Source organism: Eptatretus burgeri, chromosome 9 (genome assembly GCF_056783735.1).
Source record: "Eptatretus burgeri isolate ZD-2024b chromosome 9, Ebu_testis_v1, whole genome shotgun sequence".
NCBI lineage: Eukaryota > Metazoa > Chordata > Myxini > Myxiniformes > Myxinidae > Eptatretus > Eptatretus burgeri.
In genome coordinates, this window is record NC_140969.1 from 90,314,858 (window position 1) to 90,339,148 (window position 24,291).

At 43.5% G+C, this 24,291-nt stretch overlaps 1 protein-coding gene across 1 annotated transcript in view; it reads right to left on the reverse strand.

Annotated features, from left to right (window-relative positions):
- Window positions 1-24,291, reverse strand: part of MDGA2 (MAM domain containing glycosylphosphatidylinositol anchor 2) — a 366,045-nt gene that overhangs the window by 47,293 nt on the left and 294,461 nt on the right. Inside the window, exons 15-16 of the mRNA XM_085893801.1 lie at window positions 10,401-10,559; window positions 6,220-6,347 (exon numbers count right to left, since the gene is read on the reverse strand). Of these exons, the coding sequence (XP_085749927.1) occupies window positions 6,220-6,347; window positions 10,401-10,559 (287 nt within the window). The remainder of the gene's footprint in view (window positions 1-6,219; window positions 6,348-10,400; window positions 10,560-24,291) is intronic.

Genomic DNA, 24,291 nt, shown 5'->3' on the forward strand with positions numbered 1-24,291 from the left:
TCCAACGCTGGCGGTGTGGCAAAGGAGATTGACCATGTCCTCATTGACGGTCGTTGGAGGATGATCCAGAACTGCAGGGTCTACCGGAGTGCTCAGTTCCTCAATACTGACCACAGGCTTGTTGTTGCAACTCTAAAGCTGCACCTTAAATCCTGGAGAATGGTACCATCCCAGCCTAGGCTGGATGTTGCCAAGCTCAGGGATGAGAGAGTAGCTGAGGAGTTTGCGAACAGGCTGAGTGGACACTTGGGGGGTCTGGGTGCTTTTGGGGGTCCTGAAGAGTTGTGGAGCGCCTTCAAGACCACCGTCCTTGATGTTGCCGGTGGATGTCTTGGAACTCACCGCAGGGCAAAGAAGAATTTTGTCTCTCAAGGGACACTGGATACCATTGACCAGAGTCGCAGGGCCAGGCTGAATGGCAGAGCTGAGCTGTTCAGGGAGCTGAGGCGTAAAACTGTACGTGCACTGAGGGTGGACAAGGAGGCCTATGTGCGAGGAATCTGTGAGGGGGTAGAGCATCACCTGTGGACAGGTGATTCTCGTCCCGCTTACAGGGGAATTCGCGCATTACGTTCATCCAAGCCCATCCCTCGGAGTACTGCAGTTCGAGCAGAGAGTGGTAGGCTCTTGACAGAGGAGTCTGAAGTGAAGGCCCGCTGGGCCGGGTACTTTGAGCGGTTGCACCAGGCTGATCCCCCAGCTGTCGAGTTGGACGTCAAGGGTGTTACAATCCCTATTGCTGACCCACGAATCAACTGTGGTCCACCATCGCTTGTGGAAACACGGGCTGCGGTGAACCAGTTGAAACGGGGCAAAGCTCCAGGGATCTGTGGCATCCATGCCGAACTTCTCAAGGCTGGTGGAAATGCTGCACTGGTGTCGTTGCATGCAGTTTTGTGCTCTGCCTGGAACACAGGCATCATCCCAACTGACTGGAAGAGGGGCCTTGTTGTCCCTCTCTGGAAAGGGAAGGGTGATCGCCAAGACTGCAACAACTACCGAGGGGTGACGCTGCTCTCAGTGCCGGGCAAGGTCTTTGCTCGGATAATTCTTGATAGGGTTCGCCACCATCTGCCTGAGCACCAGCGTCCAGAGCAGTCAGGCTTTACACCAAAGAGGTCAACAATTGACCGTATCCTTGCCCTTCGTGTCCTCACCGAACGCAGACGAGAGTTTCGGCAGGGGCTGCTTGCAGCCTATGTTGATCTCTGTAAAGCGTTCGATTCAGTGAATCGGGATGTCGTCTGGAGGATTCTTGGTCTTCGTGGGGTGCCACCAAAACTGATCGATCTGATGTCTGAACTCTACTCTGGTTCTGAGAGTGCTGTGAAGTGTGGTGGGACCACCTCTGACTTATTTCCAGTTGTTACTGGAGTTCATCAGGGATGTGTACTTGCCCCCACACTTTTCAGCACTTGTATGGACTGGATTTTAGGGAGGATGTCGGAGAGATCAAGTTGCGGTGCATCGTTTGGGAATGTCAAGATCTCGGACCTTGATTTTGCAGACGATGCAGTCATCTTTGCGGAGACTTTAGACATCCTTTTGGGGGCCCTCGAGGTGCTGAATGAGGAGTCGAAGCCGCTGGGATTACGGGTTTCTTGGGTCAAAACTAAGATCCAGGCTTTCGGTGACATCTTGGATGCTGCTGTCCTGTCTGTGTCTGTTTGTGGTGAGGATGTTGAGGTCGTGGAGAGATTCACTTACCTTGGCAGTGATATTCATGTCTCTGCTGGCTGCGAGTCAGAGGTCAATAGACGTCTGGGTCGGGCCTGGGGAGTCATGGATTCACTGGATCATGGGGTGTGGCGCTGCCGGTTCCTGTGCGGGAGGACGAAAGTCCGAGTCTTCAGGTCCTTGGTACTTCCAGTCTTGCTCTATGGGTGCGAGACTTGGACTCTGACCAAGGATCTGAGACGGAGACTTAATTCCTTTGGTACCAGGTGTCTTCGGAGAATCCTTGGCTATCGCTGGTCGGATTTGTGTTGAACGAGCGGTTGCTGAGAGAGACTCGGATGAGATTTGTTACCTGCATAGTCCGTGAGCGTCAGTTGCGGCTGTATGGACATGTGGCTCGTTTTCCTGATGCTGATCCTGCTCACCAGATTCTCTCAGCGAGGGAGTCTCATGAGTGGAGGAGGCCAGTGGGCCGACCACGTGCCTCATGGTTGCAGCAGGTTGACCATCATCTCAAGGAGATGGGGATGGGCCTGGCATCTGCCTGGGGGATGGCCAGACGGAGGCCCCTGGAGTACCGGCGGAAAGTGGATGCAGCGACGCGCTGTTCTGGCACATGATCCCATACCTGACCTGACCTGAATATTAAAGATTTTTCAAGTATATTGGATTGGATTATGTCTGGCTGTCTGTCTGTCTGTCTGTCTGTCTGTCTGTCTATCGCCTACAGGTCACAATTTTATACCAATCTTCCCGAAACTTGACGACATGGTAGAGTTTTTCATAAGCAAGAAGCATATTGCTTTTGAGGTAAAATGGTCAACATAGGCCAAAGGTCAACAACTTGGTCAAGTTTCTAAAATTCTCAATTTTCATCTGATTGACTTGAAATTTGAAGAGGATTTGCATATTTGGTCATTGAATTCAATCAACAATTATTTTGAAGGTCAAATTTGTTTTATGGATTTTGCGAGTATCGTGCGATACATGATATATTTCTTGTTTGGTTGTGAACAAAATATCTCAAAAGCTGTGGATAGATTCAGATGAAATTTGGTGGAGAGCTTGGGTAAGTGACATGGACAATATGATTAGATTTTCGTGAAGATACAGATCTGGATCTGGATCCGAGAATTTTAAAAGTGATTTTTCACCATTCAGATACGGGGCTAAAAACGACATACAGCAAGCAGGATATCTCAAAAAGTTGTGGACTGATTTGGACAAAACGTGCTGGGCACGTTGGGTATGTAAGAAGGAAAAATTTATTCAATTTTGGTGAAGATCTGAATCCAGATCCAAGAATTTTCGAAGTGATTCTTCACCCTTGAGTGAGAGGGCGAAAATGATATATAGCACGATATCGCAAAAAGTTATGAACGGATTTGGATGAAACTTGGTGGATAAATTGGTTAGGTGACAAGAACAAGCCGATTAAATTTTAGTTCAGGTCCGAATCCAGATCCGCCTATCAGTGGGATACAAAACGAAAACGAATCAGCTTGGTGGAGGTTGTGCTCTTCCGGGTGCCCTTCTAGTTAATATTGATTTTTTTGTTTTTCATATTCATTCTTCTTTTGTTCTAATGTTGATTAGTGTTCCCATATGTTTAGCATTTTGGGTTTGCCACCTTGCCTGTTTGTATACCCATCTGAATATATGACACACAGAACATAGTTTGCACAATTTGGAAAAATACAGCAACATACTGCATTAGATGATTAGTAATACAGTACTAATGTTAACTGCATACCAAGGAGAAATGAGTGTTAATGCGTTGTATATCAGTTGAGAGGTTCAAAATTAGTGCCATTTTGTTTCTGTGTAATATGTAAATTCCCATGTAATTAAAAAAGCAGGAAATGGACATCGACAACCATCCTTGACCATGCTGTGGAATGTCGGCTGAAGCCCTCATGTGAATGAGATGAAAAAGGACACGACTAAAAGTTCCGGTCAACACAAAGTTCAGGATAATATTTTAGTGCTCATTATCTTCTATGTTGTCTATTGTGCCACACCCGTAGCCATTGTGTCAGCCACGCTGACACGCCACGTATGAAAGAGATTAGAGATGGTTCAAGTCTAATTTTCTTGAGTTTGAACTGAGAATAGCTTTCAGTCCAATAGAGTCCAAGCTAGTGTTTCATCCTGGTAAAGTTTCCAGAGAATTCCTGGAAAATTGTGGGAAACATCGACTCGGGATTCCTGTCTTTTCCTGGAGTTTATTTTTCAGTTCGGGCTCAGAAAATTTGGGCTCGAAATATCTCTAATGGCAAGTATAGATGTGCTTGTGGAGTGTGCTCTGTGCACCTCGTTTCCCAACAATAAGGTGAAAGAGAAATAGAGAAATAGAGAAATAGAGAAATAGAGAAATAGAGAAATAGAGAAATAGAGAAATAGAGAAATAGAGAAATAGAGAGATAGAGATAGAGATAGAGATAGAGATAGAGATAGAGATAGAGATAGAGATAGAGATAGAGATAGAGATAGAGATAGAGATAGAGATAGAGATAGAGATAGAGATAGAGATAGAGATAGAGATAGAGAGAGAGAGAGAGAGAGAGAAGCTCGAGTGGAAGGAAGGTGGTAAAAAACTGATGTACCACGTTCTGGAGATCACTCGTTTACCCTTATATGATTTTTTTTGTTTTTCTCAGAGTAATGACGAGTTCACCCTTCCATTTGCTTTTTAATAGAAAAAAAAGTTTACTTTTTTTTAGAATATCGAAGCAAGTGGATATGATGACATGCTTCAAATCTATATATATTACTTAAACTCTCTCTCTCTCTCTCTCTCTCTCTCTCTCTCTCTCTCTCTCTCTCTCTCTCTCTCTCTCTCTCTCTCTCTCTCTCTCTCTCTCTCTATATATATATATATATATATATATATATATATATATATATATATATGTGTATGTGTATATATGTATGTTCCCAAAATACAGCCAAAACGGTGCATGACAGTGCAAAAATTTTATGGCCACCTTACTCACCATTCGCCTGCGGTGTGCAGTATCAAGTTTCTTTCAAATCGGGCAACAAAAAACTTATTAAAAATCAATTCCTGATTCAGTCAAGTTTTGGTATGACGATCCATAAAGCGCAAGGACAAACCATGGAGAATGCCTTGATATACCTCAAGAAACCGGTTGGCTGAATGATGACTCCTGAGGTAAATGCTCAAATTTTCTTCAAGTGAAAGTTTGACCACTAAATAATATTAAAAAAAAAAATTTTTTTTTCATCAACCGCTGTCACCACGGGAACCCAACGGGTTCACGGGTCTTCTAATAAACTATAAAAATTGGTTCAGATATTTTTATATATACACCTCAAGCGACAAAATCAATGTTATCAGTCTACCCACAGTTCTGGAATTGTCTGTTCATGTCGAGAACAGATGGAAAACACTTGACAAAATACTGCCCTTCAACAACAAGCACGAGTGTGACAGCTTTGCAGGTCTCAAATGAATTATTTAGATTGAAAGTACATTATTAAAGCAATGGCTTGAAGGCTGCAGATTAGACTCAAGACAGATCATCAGAGTGTAATTATTGTAAAATGTGATGATATTTTAACAACAAAATTACGTCGAAACCAAACAAAATCAGAAGAATGTGACTGATATTCCTGACAATAAAAACGAAACAACATAACAATTGTATAATATATGATGAGACAATTTGAGTGGAGTTTAATAAAATCATGAACTAGAACAAAGTCGATGGCTCGTCATCGCAAATCCCCACGCTTCCCACTTAAAGCAAAGTTGAAAGATTGCATAAAGTTCCATGGGGAATGATTCAATATCAAATTTTGAGTTGAAAATAAAATCTTCTGTTTTGACCCCTGTGTAACGTTTCTTATCAAGTTTGTATATCCATTGAATATCTTTTCAAATACTTCATTAATGTTGAAGGATGTGAAACAAAACACACTTTAAAAATTAGATCATAATGCCACCGAAAGAAAAGAATATGTCTTCCCTGTGCAAAAATTATTTTATTTTATTTTTTAAATCATTTCAATTTCTCAGGAGGCCAAAATGCAATTTCACAAATGCAGTATCAATGTGGAGTAAAAGCTTAAATCAGTTTTGAGAAATGTTATAACCTTAGGGAAATCAGAAGATACAGTACATACAATATGTACAGTGCACGTAGAAAATCCTATGAAGCAATCCAGGAACATTTTGTGATCAGTTTTAATTTCTCACTTCTGTAAATTCAGTGTAATTTAAATCGAGTTACTTCAATAATCACAAGCAGTTCTGCTGTCAGAGTGCAGAATTTTCCTGTAGTTTTGCAATGTTGCATTTTTAGAACTGCAGAAGCTATGATTTTTTTTTCTGATTGATAATGGAGACTTCTACGTATTAATTGGAAAAGTAGGGGGAGGGGTGCAGCATGTATTGCCATTCTATCTACTCTCCTCAACACATAGTTTTAAACAGGATAAAACAATGGTAAATTATGAAGGAGCAGGACATTTATCAAAGGTATGCAGGAATGAGGCTTGTAGTGGTGTGGGATTCACCTGAAAAGGACCACGAGGAGTTATTGTCACATTAGCCTTGTGCCAATGGTCACCCATATTGTTACTGTGTGACCACATGGGTTGGTCTCCTAGTGTCCCGTACGAGCGTATAAACACATTGAGAGAACCTGGTGGGAAATGAGTGAAAGATCCATTGCTTACATTTTATCATCAGGTTAGTCTGTGAATAAAAGTTTAAGTGGACATTGAATAATTGCTATGATACCTTCGGTCCTTTAAAATTGATCACATGCTATTATAATCAGGTGGAGGAAAATAAAACGATCAACAGAAAGTGAAACCTTTTTGATTGTCCTTTTATAGTTATCATTTGCAGAGGTCTGTCTCTACATCAGACATATGAATGGTATCGGATGGCACTTTTTAAAAGCTTTTTTTTTCTTTTCTATGAATTTAACATGTGGTTTAAATAAATTTACTAATTTGAGTTTCAAATTCAAGAATAAATTTCTTCTCATGAGAAAAATATCGAAAACAACCATCCAGAATCTGGCATCCCCAACATCCATAAATGACAGTATTTATGACAACAAAATAACAACAATAAAAACTAGATAATTCATAGAACAGCTTACCCCACAAAGTGTTAAAGTTTATAATTCAATTGAAATAATATAATAGTCAGGTTCCTTGTGTAATTTCGTTGGAATTTTTTGGAGAGTGGCAAACCTATAGATTTTTGAGAAGTTTAAAATCTATTTAAAAGAAAAAATGATGTTTCACATTTTTTCAACTTTTGGAAAGGTCGTTTTGGGGGTGAAAAACGCTTTTTTTAAATTCCAATTTAAAAAAATCTGAAACAATACAAAATAACCAACTGATGATGGATTACTGTTAAATGGCTAACAATGGATTTTATAAGATAATAAAATGTTGCATTTTGACTGTCGGTTGCCATGGAAACAGCATTTTTGGAGTGGAATTGCCATTTTTTTAATATATATTTTTTAAAATTATATTTTCCATCGGATGGCCTAAATAATTGTTAAATATAATGACCATGACTAACTTACACATAAGTATTATGATTTTCAAGTATTGGAACAGTTGGTTGCCATGGAAACGGCCATCTGTGCAATGAAACATTGGTGTGTCTGTTGTTCAATATCAGAAGGTTTCGGCACCTTCAGTAGTAAAACGTTTGATTTTAAGTTTTTGTAGTTTGATGTATTGTAAGTGTGATCTTGTAGGGAACATAGGTGACGCCACGTCGCGACGCTCATTGTGATGTCTGTCTGCAACTGTCTGCTCCAAGTAATCATCAATGAGAACTTGTTTGAGAGATTTCAGGAATGGGAGGCCAGCCGCTCAAAGAATGCCATGTTCAAGGCCATGATGAACTATCTCCACAGAGTAGAGGCAATTCTGCATTTTGTTGCAGCATCTCGGAATGCCGACTTAAACCTTCATCTTCAAGCCGGTGAAGAACTCAGCAAGATATTTTTTGCCATGGACAGAATCAAGTACAAGCGGCTCTGGCCAAGGTACATATCTGACATGTATGCACTTAAGACCAGCCATCCAGAGACCTGGAGGGAGCTCAAAGCAGGCAATATTTCGGTTACCAAGAATACTATCCCATTTGTATCGATCGGAGCAGACCACGCTGTTGAACATCTGAAGAGGTTGCTGAAGGTTCACTCTGGTCTGATTGGCATATCAAATAATGCAAATACCAGACAGCGATTCTTCTTGGCTGCACCTGAACTGTCACGCCTGTCTTGCGAGTTTAAGGGACACTTTGATCTGAAGGAAAGTGAGATCACTGAGCACCATGGCCTGTCTCCAAGTGTCGTCAAGTGTGAACACAATGCAATTGACCGAATCAAGGCTGCCATACTTAGTCATGAAAATCCATTTGAAGTTGAGGGTAACCAGCTCTTCAATGTGGTCACCCATGCTTATGTGCCAGAAGAATTTGTACCACAAATACTGAACATTGATGAAACGGGACAGAATCTCTATGAAGATTTTGTTACTAAACGGATCAATGGTGATGTCAGCCTATGGGCGCCAGTGAAGAAGGAGAAGAACAGAATGTACATGTCTGGCAATACAACACTAGCAATCAAGATCAGGGACAAGACAGTAGATCTAAAAGAAACCAAGGATTTGTATGGTAGACTGATGGAACTCTCCAGATCCAGCAGGGACGTCGACCAGAAGGATGCAATTCGCAACTTTGAATTCACTGTGACACCGAGGGCCCTGTTCGCACCAAACGGTAGCTTACTGTCATGCACCGACAAGTCGAAGCTAATCCACAACTTGGAGAAGTTTGCCAACAAGGAACTGTCTTTACCTGAAGATGAGTTTGATGCCACACACATGGAACCAGCACCCGCTGATGCTGTAATTGATGGCAGTACTAGCGCGAAGGTCACAGTCGTGGATGGAATGGTAGTTGTCCAGAAAATGACCAAAAAAACAGCAATGGTCGTGACAGTGAAGGACCTCAGTGAATGTTTCAATGATAGGGTGAAGAGTCTGACCAGAGGCTTCGACCATGTAATTCTTGTTTTTGATACATACAAGCAAGATTCCCTCAAGAGCACAACCAGAGACAAACGACGTCAAGGAAAGGCACCAGTCCAATATCAGGTCAAGGATGATATCAGTATCAAACGCATCACGATGAGTCGATTTATGTCCCATGATCAAACCAAGGCTGATCTGACGGAGTACTTGGCAGAGAAAACTCTAGAATACAACCGCGATTCAACAAAGGTGGTAGTCGTTTCGGCATCTGGGCGGACGTCGAGCAACAGGGGTCTCCAATTTGAGGCGAATAACCATGAGGAGGCCGATACGTTGATGATCCAGCAAGCAATAGCTGCATCACACGGGAGATATTGAGCTGACGATATTCTCACCTGATACGGATGTTCTGGTTCTTGCCATAGCAAACTATCATCTCCTGCCAAGACACACATCTATCTCAATGGCATCTAGCATTGTCAAAATCGAGCCAATCTGGAAGGCCCTTGGTGAGGAGAGAGCCCAGGCATTGCCAGCCTTCCACACATTCACAGGTGCCGATAATACTGGGCGGTTCGCTCGACATGGTAAGGCAAAGTGGTTCTGTCAAATTATGGACACAAGGAACCTGACTGTAATAACAATTTCCTTTTAAAGGTCGTATTAAAAAAATTCTGGAAGCTTAGCGCCATTGATTGTCTGATTCAACATGTCCAAGTACTGCAAAACTATAGGCTTTTGGAAGCAATTAGAAGGCGATTTGTGTTCTACAGTGTTCAAGTATATGATTAAATTTAAATATATTAAAGATTGTAAAGGCATAAAAAAAATTATTCCAGAAGTTTACCTCCATGTTGATTACACCACCTTATCTAACATGTTACATTAGTTATTCGTGCCTGTTGCTCGTGTCCTTTATGATGTCCTGAAAAACAGCACAGTTTCCTGTTTGGAATGATTTTCAATATTGTTTGACTGTGAGACAGATGAAAAACAATTATGTTGCTCCTCTATGCGCATGTGCAATCAGGATGTATTCAGAACCAAAGTTTTGTCATAGCTGTAAAGTTTTGCCTCGATCTGTTTAGCTGTTTCAGAGGAGAAGTTTTTGAATGTTTTGAAAAAAAAAAAAAAAAATGGCTGCCAAACCACATGACCAATGATGTCATCAATTTTTTGCTGTCGACCAATTTTTTTCCCAATATGACCCTCAAAAATTTCATACTGCTTGGATGTAGCGTTTTACGTCTGCAATTATGACATCATAACGAAGGCACCTACGACATCATAAAAAAACATCATACTTATTCCCCTGAGTATTTGACATGTGCCAAACATGCATCTCTTCACAAAACTGTGCAAGGTTTTTTTTTTAAATGACTGTCCCAAAGGTGCATATGAGAAGGACTTTTCAGTAAGAACATTAGTGGACAATGAACAAATCAACAGTATATGAGATGTGAACCTGGGGTCACAGGCTGGATGAGTAATGTGCTCAGATATTGAACAGGTTAACATGCTAAACAGATTAACATTGCAAATGAGTGAGAGGAGTTATCACTGTAAAGGCATATGTTGCATTTATTGCCCCTTCATTTACACCGATTTTATAGTTGATACCTTTGTAAGGCCTTGAACTTTACCGTGGAATAAAACGATTGCACTGACAGGCAAATACATACCAACATGTTTGCCGTACATATGGTAGTAGAAGAACAAACAGAAAACGTTCTGTCGGCCACCAGAACGAGATGGCGTGGCCAAAGTGTATATGGGGCTAATCAACCGGGCCTTGTCACCGGGCTTGCGAGGACGTGAGGCTTCGATGAACATGTAATGACCTACCAAGGAAAGGTGGTGGGATTAAGGGGAAGGAAGAAGTGGGGTGAACAACACATGCTCTGCCAAAACTAACAAAGTTGTGTAAACAAAGTGTGTTTCAAACAGTGCAGTGAATGCAATGAATCATGTTGGTTGAAGCATCATAGATGAGTTTTATATCACCACATACACCATGGAATAGGCCAAGTTAATATTTATGTGTGGATGGAGGTTCATTTTTTTCCATCCCCTTTATAGAGCAATATATTTTTAAACAAATATACACCACCGGTCAAAAGTTTTAGAACAACCCCATTTTTCATTTTTTCTGAAATTTAATCAGTTCAAGTCCAGTGAATAACCTGAAATGGTACAAAGCGAAGCAGTAAACTGCCAAAGGTGAAAAAAAAAAGAAAAAAGTTTAGGTTACCAAAAACTGAAAAATAATGCAAATTTCAGAGTTGTTAAAAAAGGCCCTTTTCAGGGAACAAGTAATGGGTTAGCAACTGCAGCTTTTCTGCGGCAATGGAAGTAGATTGAGCCTTGAAATTTGATGCAAACAATTCCTACAGGTGTCCCAACTTTTGTTGATTAGTTACAAACCCTCTGTCTGTATAAAAGCAGTGTTGGAACAGACTGTGTTGCTACATCCTCTGAAGCATTAACTGGACAATATTGCACTGCAGGAAGTAGTATATTGCGATCATAATGGTGAGAAAAAGACAATTAACAAAGGAAGAGAGATAGACCATTATAGCCCTTAAAAGTGTAGGTCTTTCCTTTAGAGAATTGCAAAAAAATCAAGGTGTCAGTAAGGACAGTTTCCTACACCATCAAAAGGCACTTGGAAACTGGAGAAAACTCTGACGGGAAGAGGTCTGGCAGACGCAAAGCCACAACACAATCAGAAGACAAGTTTCTAAGAGTCAACAGCTTGCGTAATAGGCAGCTCACAGGACAGCAGCTTCAAGCACAGCTTAACACTGGTCGAAGTAAGGAAGTCTCGAGAAGACTTCGAGCTGCAGGTTTGACAGCTCAAGTGGCAGCAAGAAAGCCGTTGCGAAGATGGCAAAATAAGAAAAAAAGGATTGCCTGGGTCATGAAGCACTGCTAGGGACCACTGAAAAACTGGAAGAAGGTCTTATGGACCAATGAATCAAAATTTGAAACCTTTGGTTCATCACGCAGCAATTTTGTACGCCGTCGAGTAGGCAAAAGGATGGTTCCTCACTGTGTGACACCAACTGTCAAACATTGGAGGAGGAAACGTGATGATCTGGGGCTCTTTTGCTGGATCCAGAGTTGGTGACTTGCACAGAGTGACTGGCACCCTCAACCAAAAGGGCGACCACAGCATTTTGCAGCGCCATGCAATACCCTCTGGTCTACACCTAGTTGCTCAGGGTTTCATCCTACAGCAAGATAACGACCCAAAACATACCTCCAGACTATGTCAGAACTACCTTAGAAGAAAAGAACAAGACAATCGGCTTCAAATCATGAAATGGCCAGCACAGTCTCCAGACTTAAACCCCCATCGAGCTGGTTTGGGATGAACTGGACAGAAGGGTGAAAGCAAAGAAACCTGCAAGTGCAACACATTTGTGGGAACTTCTGAAACAGTGTTGGGAAGAACTTTCCAAACAATATTTGATTTCCATTGTAGAAAGAATGCCACAAGTATGTTCGGCTGTTATATCTGCAAAAGGTGGCTAATTTGATGAGTCAAAAATTTAGATGAAATTTTGTTCAACAAAACGATTCCATGATTTCTTTTTTATCTGCAATTGTTTATTTGTTCTATGCTTTAATTACAGAGTACATTGAAACATTAAACTGCTTGTGACCCTCCGGGAACTACCGCCAGGAGCCAGTCACGGGTGGGGGTTTAACCCCACCACCACCCAGTCCGCAGTCCACCCGCGCGAGATAGGGTAAATCGCCGAGTCGATATACCTATGGTACTCGCACGGGTAATCTGCCGAGGGATGGGACCACGCCACAGGCCGACTCCGGACACTAACTGCTTAAGCGGTTCGTTCCGTATTACAGGGATAACCGAGCGGAGTTATCGTCGGCCTTGACGGTTCAGACTAATTACCGGGATGTTGAAACCCACTACGAATCCCTTACGTGATGCAAGATGGAGATTTCAAATAAGGGAAAAAGACGCAACGAAACGGGAAAACAGTTCAACAAGCAAGCACTATATTACACACACACACAGACAAGCACGTAAGGCAGTAATGCACATATAACAGGCAAGACAAAATGCAACAAAAGCAAAAAACACAATGCAGCGCTACAACCGAATATAATTATTTACAACACTTAAACAATTATACTTGTTGGACGACGCCACAGCATTCACTCAAAAGCAAAGAAAACGAAAGCCACCCTCACAGGCAAGGAGGCAGACAGGTCCATGGACCAAATGTGCGCGGAGCCTGGAGGAGCGGCCAGGTCCACAAGACCGAAAAGGTCTTACCCGCGTCCTCGTGACGCAATGGCGGGCAAGCCGCAATGTCCGCGCAGCTGCGCCTCGACTCCGTGCCCCTGGCGTGGTCGGTGAGCCCTCTCCAGCGTGCTCCGCACCAGCACGGTTGGGTCTGTACCACGGTTAGGGTTGGGGGATAAACGGGGCCACCGGCACTATCTCAGCGTGGATGGGGGGGAATCGTTGATGCTCAGCGTCGAGCGGGGGAATGGCTGGCTGGCTTGGTCGCTTGCGAGAGCGAAGGTGGGTCGATTCCAATGACGAGACGACACCACACTCCAACTCTCCAACCTCGACAACGACCTCCGTCTTCACTTGACCCGAACTGAACTGCACTAGACCCGAACTGAAAACCGCCGTCTGCCACAAAACACGCGAGTCGCCTTGTGCTAGTGTCTTTATAGGCCGGAGGAGGAGCCTGTATGCAGATTTCAGGATCAAAACGCGATTGGAGGCGGGGCCAAGCTACACCCTCTGTTCAGCCATTGGCATGCCAAAAAGGGGCGTGAGCCTCTTTTGATCCGAATTCTCTCTCGTAAAGAATCCACGTTCATCGCGCTTGGAGGCGGGGCCATACCGCCTGACGCTCGCCCATTGGACGGAGAAAAAGGGGGCGTGAAGCTCCCCCGATCCGTTTTCTCCCTCGGAAAGGCCGCCATTCGCGCTCACGGCTCGATGCGTTCGGCACCAATCGCCGAACGGGCCCTAGACAGTCCGACATTCAGTGTTGACTGGTGGTCTAGGGTCGATGGTTGTGGAAGGAGAAAGGCGAAGGTGGTGGGGGGTTTGCTGTGGTGGTTTGGTGGTTTGGCGGGCGTCGTTTGGGAATGGCGGTGAAGCGATGTTTGCGGGATGGAGTTGTGAAGGTAAAGAGGCAAGGGTGGTGGTGTTTGAGTTGTTGGTGGCTTAATGGTCCAAAATAACAATAGAGAAAGAAAAATGGCTAACTCAAAGCGTCGCAGCCCGGATGAATCACACATATTCCCTCGATACAACGGGTTTGGGTTAACTACACATGGACTTACCGATATATCTCACCTGAGAAACCTTTATGGTGTAATGCGAATTTCCACAACCATAACAATATATACATATGTAGGTCAATGTGTGTTTGTGTGTGTCAGTGTGTATCCTCCATTACCCCAAAACTATAAAAACCTATCAGCCTGAAACTTTGCATGCATACTAAGAAAACTCTAAGGAAGTGCAAGAGTGAAAATTGGGTGTGTGGGTTAATCAAAACAACCCTTTTGAAGACAAGATGGCCATATTTAATTATATCCTTCATCAGGAGATCCTCGGCCACCTTGCTCTCTGGAGTCTTAAGGCATTTCCTGGGTAACCTCACTGGGGTCTGAAGCTGACATGTTTTTTGGCCTGCTCAACCTCACCTTGACTTGGAACAGGCAGCAACAATTTCTTAACGATATCGTTTTGTGCCCCCCACTGTCCTCACTCTTATTATTGAATACCTGCTCATCATAGCTACAAATCACTGCATACATTGCAATGCTTATAAACACGTAGAGACGTCAGCGTTCCTTGCTTTATTTCATTTCCGCACATGCGATCACCACGAGTATCTCTTAAATTTAGGAGAATTAAAAAAATTTAAGCTCCAGAATCGAATTTACAAGTAGTTCCAACTCCTAGAAAAGTGTTCATTTGTCCAATTCGATGATATTTGACAATTTGGGCATCTACGGAAGGTGTATGTTGAATATGGTGGTCAGTGATTGCATGATTATCAAGCGCCTCAAGGACGATCCAGACCTGCTCGGGAGAGTCATTACTGGCAATGAATCGTGGACATTCAAATACGATCCCGAGACCAAATGGCAGAGTTGTCAGTGGAAAAGAGTTCATTGAAACATACCTCCCAAAATATATCAGAGCATCACCAAGACCAAAGAAAGCAAGGATGTCGAAGTCGAAGGTCAAGGTGATGCTCATCACGTTTTTTTGACATCAAGGGCATCGTCCACTTCGAGTTTCTATCACAGGGTCAAACAGTGAATCAATACATGTACAAGGAGATCCTCTGGCACCTCATGAGATCAGTCTAGGACAAGAGGAGGGATCTGTGGGAGAACAACGCCTGGGTGCTCCACCATGACAACGCCCCTGCTCACAGTGCCCTGAGCATCCGACAGTTTCTGGCGGAGAGGAACGTGCAAACTCTGGACAACCCCCGTATTCGCCAGACTTGGCCCCTTGTGATTTTTTCCTATTCCCCAAGCTCAAGGGGGTGATCAAGGGGACCCGATTTCCTGATGTGGAGGCCATCAAAAGGGCCGTGACGACGGAGCTCCTGAGGATTCCAGAAGAAGCCTTCCGGGGGTGCATCGAAGTGTGGAAGAAGAGGATGGATAAGTGTGTGAGACTGGAGGGAAACTATTTTGAAGGGGACAAGCTGTGATTTCAATATATTTTTTGGAATAAAATTTCTGTGAAGTCAGTCCCGTTACTTTTTCGACAGACCTTGCATATATATATATATATATATATATGTATATATATATATATATATATATATATATATATATATATATATATATATATATATATATATATATATATATATATATATATATATATATATATATATATATATATATATATATATATACATATATATATATACATATATACATATATACATACATACATATCTATCTTCTTCTTCTTCTTCTCCTTTCGGCTGCTCCCGTTAGGGGTCGCCACAGCGGATCTTCCGTATGATCTGCATAGTGATTTGGCACATGTTTTACGCCGGATGCCCTTCCTGACGCAACCCTGGTCGCCTTTTAAGACACAGGGATAATATACATATATATATATATATATATATATATATATATATATATATATATATATATATATATATATATATATATATATATATATACATATACATATACATATATACAGTAGACTAGGCGTAAGTCATCACCATCGGGGCCGAGAAAAAAGTGACGACTTAGAAATGTGATGACTTGCGCGTATGCGAACATTCATGATGACTGTGGGGTGAAGGATGAAGTCGCGCATGGCCTGGACACGTATGTGTGAGAGCCGGCTATTGTACCAAAAGGAAAACACAATCCTCGGGGCATAGGTGGGGGTTCATTGGTGAGTTGGAAAGTGATCAAGCAAAGATGGAATTCATGAATCAGTTTATCAAAAGTAAAGATAATGAACAACTGTAAGACAACTCATATACCATCGGTGATGGTATGGTGACAAATTACATGACACAGTCATCGTGGTGATGATTACCACTCAATGCATATGTGTCAGTGAGTGCGGTAATGTACAAAACAAGCCAATATAAAACCATGATCGGACTTCAACACGAAGCTCGATCGATCCTTTACTCCTTTGCGAAGTAATCCATTATGTTTGACTGCCTCAAACTCTTGGGCATCTGGTGCATGAGAAAGGACTCAAACTGGTCATTGTATTCCATGATGTTGTCTGGGCAATCCTCCACCGAAAGACAGTATCGGCGCATCACATCCAGGGCGCTGAATGCCTCCCGAATAGTTGGAGGCACGTTTGGAATGTATGTCTCCCATGAGTCCTCGAGATCAACAATGTCCACATCGTCCACGTCACCCGTATCGTCGGAGACGTTCTTCACAGAATCCACAATTTCTGCATCAGTCATTTGTTGGGTGCTGCGTAAGGCCTAGGTCATATTTGCCACGGCGGCCGTGGGGTCTCCAAAATCTACGGCCACTAGCAATTATACAGCGGCCGCAGTATTTCCACGGTCACACAATGTAGCAGTCACATATGTTTTTATTTTTCGGGGAGCCGCACGGTGTATTTAGGCCTAAGTCACATTTGCCACGGCGGCCGTGGGGTCTACAAAATCTACGGCCATTAGCAATTATACGGCGGCCGCAGTATTTCCACGGTCACACAATGTAGCAGTCACATATGTTTTATTTTTTCGGGGAGCCGCACGGCGTATTTATAAATTGTGGAGACCGAAAACGTGGGGTTGCCGTATGGTCTTTGATTTGATGTTGCACGGTGACCTTAGGGCGTTCCTGTGGCGGCCATAGAATTTTCAAGGCAGACGCAAGGTGCCCGCAAGGCGACCGCAGGGGGGCCCTAAGGCGAACGTGCGGCCAGACGGACGGTAACTAATGGGTTAATTTTTTCTTTTTTTTTTACCAGGTTTTTTTTTTTTTCGGCATGTCAAATTGCTACGGCGAACGTAGAAATGAAAAAAGTTATAACTCAGCGTTATAATTCCACGGCGACCTTACGGCCTGTAAAATATAGCCATACGGCGTAGGGCCACCCTGAGGCCACTTCAGAAACTCTGCGGTCGCTGCACGTTTCTGTCAATTCAGAGGGCGTACGGCCGCCGTATCCTCGCCGTAGAGCAAATGTGACTTAGGCCTTGGGTCTTAGAAATTGTGGAGAGCGAAAACGTGGGGTTGCCGTTCGGTCTTTCATTTGATGTCACACGGTGACCTTAAGGGGGCCCTGTGGCGGCCATAGAATTTTCAAGGCAGACGCAAGGTAGCCTCAAGGTGCCCGCAAGGCGACCGCAGGGGGCCCTAAGGCGAACGTGCGGCCAGACGGACGGTAACTAATGGGTTAATTTTTTCTTTTTTTTTTACCAGGTTTTTTTTTTTTTTCGGCATGTCAAATTGCTACGGCGAACGTAGAAATGAAAAAAGTTATAACTCAGCGTTATAATTCCACGGCGACCTTACGGCCTGTAAAATATAGCCATACGGCGTAGGGCCACCCTGAGGCCACTTCAGAAACTCTGCGGTCGCTGCATGTTTCTGTCAATTCAGAGGGCGTACGGCCGCCGTATCCTCGCCGTAGAGCAAATGTGACTTAGGCCTTGGGTCTTAGAAATTGTGGAGAGCGAAAACGTGGGGTTGCCGTTCGGTCTTTCATTTGATGTCACACGGTGACCTTAAGGGGGCCCTGTGGCGGCCATAGAATTTTCAAGGCAGACGCAAGGTAGCCTCATGGTGCCCGCAAGGCGACCGCAGGGGGCCCTAAGGCGAACGTGCGGCCAGACGGATGGTAACGAATGGGTTAATTTTTTTTTTTACCAGTTCTTTTGTTTCGGCTTGTCGAATTGCTACGGCGAACATAGAAATGAAAAAAGTTATAACTCCGCGTTATAATTCCACGGCGACCTTACGGCCTGTAAAATATAGCCAAACGGCATAGGGCCACCCTGAGGCCACCGCAGAAACTCTGCGGCCGCTGCACGTTTCTGTCAATTCAGAAGGTGTACGGCCGCCGTATCCTCACTATAGAGCAAATGTGACTTAGGACTAACTCAGCGTCCACGTTGATGTATTTTTCCAATGAGGGTATCGCATCTGAACCAAAGATTTCAGCGAGTCTTTCCCAGACGTTGCGGAACTGGTTTCCATGGTCGCCATCACTCTCCTCATCAACTTCATGGGAACTGCGATCTGCATTGACGAACCCGACCGAATGGAAGCAGTTCGCGATGGGAGCATTGGAGACCGTTCCCCATGCAGTTTTGGCAGCTATCAGGGCATCCAGCAAATCCCATTTGAATTCCCTCATCTGTTGCATTCAGGAGACGCGTGGCAAGGATCTGGCGGTCGTGAAGTTTCAGGTTTCTGATGACGCCACCATCCATTGGTTGAGTGCAACTGGTAGTATTGGGTGGGAGGAATACAAGTTCTATGTTCTCCAGTTGACATGCAGGGTGAGCGAGGCAGTTGTCAACTACGAACGCAATTTTGCGTTTTTCAAGTGACATACGATGGTTCAGTTTCACCAACCATTGTTCGAATAGGGCAGAAGTCATCCAAGCATTTTTATTTGCTGAGCAGGCCACAGGCAGGTGCTTCACACTTTTGAAGGCTCGGGGATTCTTACTTTTCCCGATGGCGTACAGAGGCAGCTTCTCGGTGCCATCCAGGTTCACTCCAACCAGCAGCGTTACACGGATCTTCGCCTGCTTATCACCATGATGGGATTGACCAACGAACCCCAGAGACTTTTCTGGCAGCACCTGCCAGAAAAGCCCAGTCTCATTGGCATTGTACACGTCCGGAGGCTGATACCTTTCCAAGATGTCTTTCAATTTGCCATCCTTCCAGTCGTGCACTACTGCCGAATCCACGCTGCCTGATTCGCCGCACTTATTGACCTTGCAGATTCCCCACCTCACTTTGAATCTGTCTATCCAGTGCATCGGCAAGGTCTCGGCATCATCATGCCCGAGGTCCGCAGCGAATTTACGTGCCTTCAGCAGCAACATTTCACCGTCCAACCGAATATTTGGCTGAGCCAACATTTGCCGAAACACACATTTCACGCGTTTCACACTTACCACCGGCCTCGCGATCTTCTCCACTTGTCCAAATATCTTGCCCTTATTCTTCAAGATATCGTTCAATGTCTGCCGTTTGATGTCCAACTTCTCAGCTATGGCTGTTTTCTTCATCAGTGGGTTTGCCTCACAAAACTGGATAATGTCGTATTTTTCTTGGTAGGTTTTAGTTGTAAGCTTACGCTTAGTAGCAATTGTCCTGCCTGCAGTGCGATCAACGTGTGTACGCACTTATAAAATAATAGCCTATCACTGGCGGTTGTAAACCAATGAGCAAGCATCATGATTCCATGAAATTGGGCTTCTCACGAGGCAGCAGTTCCATGTGACGAGTTAGGAGTGGTAATTTACTTGAGTTTCCATTACGTGGGAATGGACAACATCTGACGACCTAGATGAAGTGACGACTTAGAGATGACGACTTACAGAGGGATAACCCTTTTATTCAAAGGGATTTAACATGATATAAATTCGGGACTTTTTGATGCTGCCGACTTAGGCGAAGTGACGAATTACACGCTGCCGACTTACGCCTCGTCTACTGTGTATGTATGTGTATGTATATATATATATATATATATATATATATATATATATATATATATATATATATATATATATATAAATATTTATATACACTGTACATAAAATGTGGGAGTTAATTTGTTCGGGTTAGGTTGTTAGAACAACTCCACTTGTTCTTTGGTCAAGAACAACCAACAATAAATGCTTCAAAAACTCAATTTCTTCATATATATATATATATATATATATATATATATATATATATATATATATATTTATATATATATATATATATATATATATATATATATATATATATATATATCTCTCTCTCTCTCTCTCTCTAAAACTCCTCTCAACTCTTCAATCTCCTTTAATAGCTATACCATTACACCATGTGATGCAATAAACCTACGAGGTATCACTCTTACATCAAATTTATTCTGGAATCCACACATTACTCAAATAGCTAAGTCTGCCTCGAAGAAATTCAGAGTCCTGTTCAGAAGTTGAAGATTCTTCTCCTCTGAACAGTTGCTTCAACTATATAAAGGGTTGATTCGTCCTTGTATGGAGTACTGCTCTCACATCTGGGGAGGTTCCAGCTCCACATACTTACTGGACAGTATTTAATCCAAAGTTATTCGACTTGTCAACTCTACCAATGTGACCTCAAAACTCGACCCACTCAAATTACACGACATAGTGGGCTCTCTTTCTCTTTTCTACAGATATTACTTTGGTTTCTGCTCGCAAGAACTTGCCGCTTGTGTACCTCCACCATTACCGAGATCAAGGAATACTCGACAAGCCACTACATCACATGATTATTGTGTGGACACTGGCAACTGAAGTGTGGGCCGTTACGATGTTTGTTTCTTCCCCGCCACTGCAAAACTCTGGAACTCTTTACCTTCTCACATCTTCCCAAATACTTATGACCTTCCCCTTTTCTAAAAGCAGATTTTTTACTTTCTCAAAAACTCTTAGTCTATTCTCTCTTTCCTTACGTTTCTATCCATGCAGTTCTATTATATTTAAGGCTTGGCCTTGATGAGGACTATTCAGTCCGTGCCTGTAACCTTCAACATAAAAAAAAGAAAAAAAGATTTGTCATGACACCGACGTTGTGCACATAAATGTTGGCACAAAAAATATATATGTCAGATGTCATGCACATAAATAACGTTATTATTTACTTGTGGAATAGTGGAGAGTAATTTATGATCTATTATCAATATACAGTATTTTGGAAGCTCGAGAAACTGTTGGAATGTCTCACCAACTGCATTTTGGTCTTCGTTGAAGTGATTAGGCTGCTGATAAATGCATGGAAAAGGAAGAGGACAGGAGGAAAAAAGTAGAGAGAAGACATACAAGAGAAAGAGGCAGGAAAATCATGAAATTTGCAAATTATGTATTTTGGAATGTTAAAACATGAGATGTGGAGAAACATTGTGGAGTGGTACTTCAGCAGTGGTTCAACGATCCTTATGTTTTGCACAAGGTGCACGGTTCGCTAATAAATCTCTGCTGCTTTTTCTGCTGACGTTTTGCTAAAACATTAATGCTGGTCATAAATATTCAACAAAATCCTTTGGTGCAGAGCAAGTGAGCTGAAACTAACCCGGGTTCACAGCATGACAATATGAAAATTAAGCTTGCAGAAATTGAACAAATGCAATTTAGGGATGAGTAAGTGGGAGAGCAGGAGGGGTGTGGGAGGGAGATAACATAATAAATAAATAAAATTAAAAAGAGAAGAAATTGACAATGATGTTATTGGAAAGGGAAATGTATCAAAAAAATTAAATAAAAAGAATAAAGGTGAAGACAGATTAAATAGAAGAAAGATAGTTGTGGAAGAGAGAGAGGAGAGAGGAGGAGAGAGGAGGAGAGAGGAGGAGAGAGGAGGAGAGAGGAGGAGAGAGAGAGGAGAGAGAGGAGAGAGAGGAGAGAGGAGGAGAGGAGGAGAGAGAGGAGAGGAGAGAGGAGGAGAGAGGAGGAGAGAGGAGGAGAGAGGAGAGAGAGGAGGAGAGAGAGGAGAGAGGAGAGAGAGAGGAGAGAGGAGGAGAGAGGAGGAGAGAGGAGAGAGAGGAGGAGAGAGGAGGAGAGAGAGGAGAGAGGAGGAGAGAGGAGGAGAGAGGAGGAGAGAGGAGGAGAGAGGAGGAGAGAGGAGGAGAGAGGAGGAGAGAGGAGGAGAGAGAGGAGGAGGAGAGAGGAGAGAGAGAGAGAGAGAGAGAGAGAGGAGAGAGGAGGAGAGAGGAGGAGAGAGGAGGAGAGAGGAGGAGAGAGAGAGGAGAGAGAGAGGGAGAGAGAGGAGAGAGAGGAGAGAGAGAGAGAGAGAGAGAGAGAGAGAGAGAGAGAGAGAGAGAGGAGAGGGAGAGGAGAGAGAGAGGAGAGAGAGGGGAGAGAGAGAGGAGAGAGAGGAGAGAGAGGAGAGAGAGGAGAGAGAGAGAGAGAGGAGAGAGAGGAGAGAGAGGAGAGAGAGAGAGAGGAGAGAGAGAGAGGAGAGAGAGGAGAGAGAGAGAGAGAGAGGAGAGAGAGAGAGGAGAGAGAGGAGAGAGAGAGAGAGAGAGAGAGAGAGAGAGAGAGAGAGAGAGGAGAGAGAGGAGAGAGAGAGAGAGAGAGAGAGAGAGAGAGAGAGGAGAGAGAGGAGAGAGAGGAGAGAGAGGAGAGAGAGAGAGAGAGAGAGAGAGGAGAGAGAGAGGAGAGAGAGGAGAGAGAGGAGAGAGAGAGAGAGAGAGAGAGAGAGAGAGAGGAGAGAGAGAGAGAGAGGAGAGAGAGGAGAGAGAGGAGAGAGAGAGAGAGAGAGAGAGAGAGAGAGAGAGAGAGAGAGAGAGAGAGAGAGAGAGAGAGAGAGAGAGAGAGAGAGAGGAGAGAGAGGAGAGAGAGGAGAGAGAGGAGAGAGAGGAGAGAGAGAGAGAGAGAGAGGAGAGAGAGGAGAGAGAGGAGAGAGAGGAGAGAGAGGAGAGAGAGGAGAGAGAGGAGAGAGAGGAGAGAGAGAGAGAGAGAGAGGAGAGAGAGGAGAGAGAGGAGAGAGAGGAGAGAGAGGAGAGAGAGAGAGAGAGAGAGAGAATATATCGGCAGGGTGAATGGCATACATGTCCAACTGGTGCCTTTGTTAATTGCCACAAACCAAGCTCAGGATCTGCCCATGCTATTTAAAGAAATGAAATTGAAAAGAATCACTCGACTTGGCAGCAGCTAAGCACCATTGCTGCAAGGTGTCTGGCAATATAGGTCAATGACCATGCCTTCATGATAATGATACTACAAAGGTGTGCAACAGTACCCACGGCACCCAGCTATTGGACAAGAACTTCCCCTGCTTCTCCCCCCAAGAGAGCATGAGCGTGCAGCCACGGACAGCCAAGGGCAAGACCAGATCGGGAGAGGTGCCCGAGAGCGTGCCTACATCATACACTCAGCGCTTCTGGGGAAAAAACCAAAAAAAACCACACACACTCTTTCGTCTTGTGTTTTTTTAATGTGTCTGGCCTAGGTTAAGTAGGTGTTGACAAAACCGAGATACTGTTACCATCTATTTAAGTGCACCATCCAGCTATCTCTGTCTTTTGTTGCTGCTTCTCATTTCCCATGTAGCCTGGTGTTGGTCGGTTAAGGTGACTGGCTTAAGATGTTAGGGTCTTGAGTTTGAGCCCTTGCCGAGCCGTTGAAATCACACCAGGTGGGTTCACTCAGGCAGTTATCCGTCCAAGGCTGGCAAATTGAGTACCAGCTTACTGGTAAGAGGGGCACTGCATCAGCGGCACAGCCACACTTCCAGAAATTATGCAACTGACAGGAAATTGTTTGTTTCATATGCAGCCTTTGGCTGTGTCCTCATCCCTCATCCCAGTACATATTTATTAAACCAGATTGCTTATAAACGATTTTTGTGTATTTTGTGTATTTTGAGCCATGGTTCCATCATTCTGCATAAGTAAATTCTCCCCGTTAAGCCAACCACACAAACTGAAACTGCCGTGGGGTGAAATTAATAAAAACCGCTTTGTGGTAGATAATTATTTACATGTGCACAGTTTCACTTCCGCTCAGCGTCTTGGGAGAGAATTCTCCAGCGGTCTCACGCCGCCCATTAGGGAGACTGAGTCAGTTACAAATTGGTTGTCAGGAGTGGGATGATCCCAAATTTCACTTCGTTCAAAATGGTCGTCAGCGAGTGGAATTCCCCTCAATAAAATTTCAATTTGTTGGTGTCGGTAATAAATTTGAATCCAAATCCGAAATTGAGAGCTATTCAGCACTAAATCTGGATTACAGATTGGATCATTGGGGTTGGGGTAATTGTTTTTAAAAAATAAATAAATAAAGTAAAACGCTATAGCAGAGGTAAGTGGCCCAAAGGAGG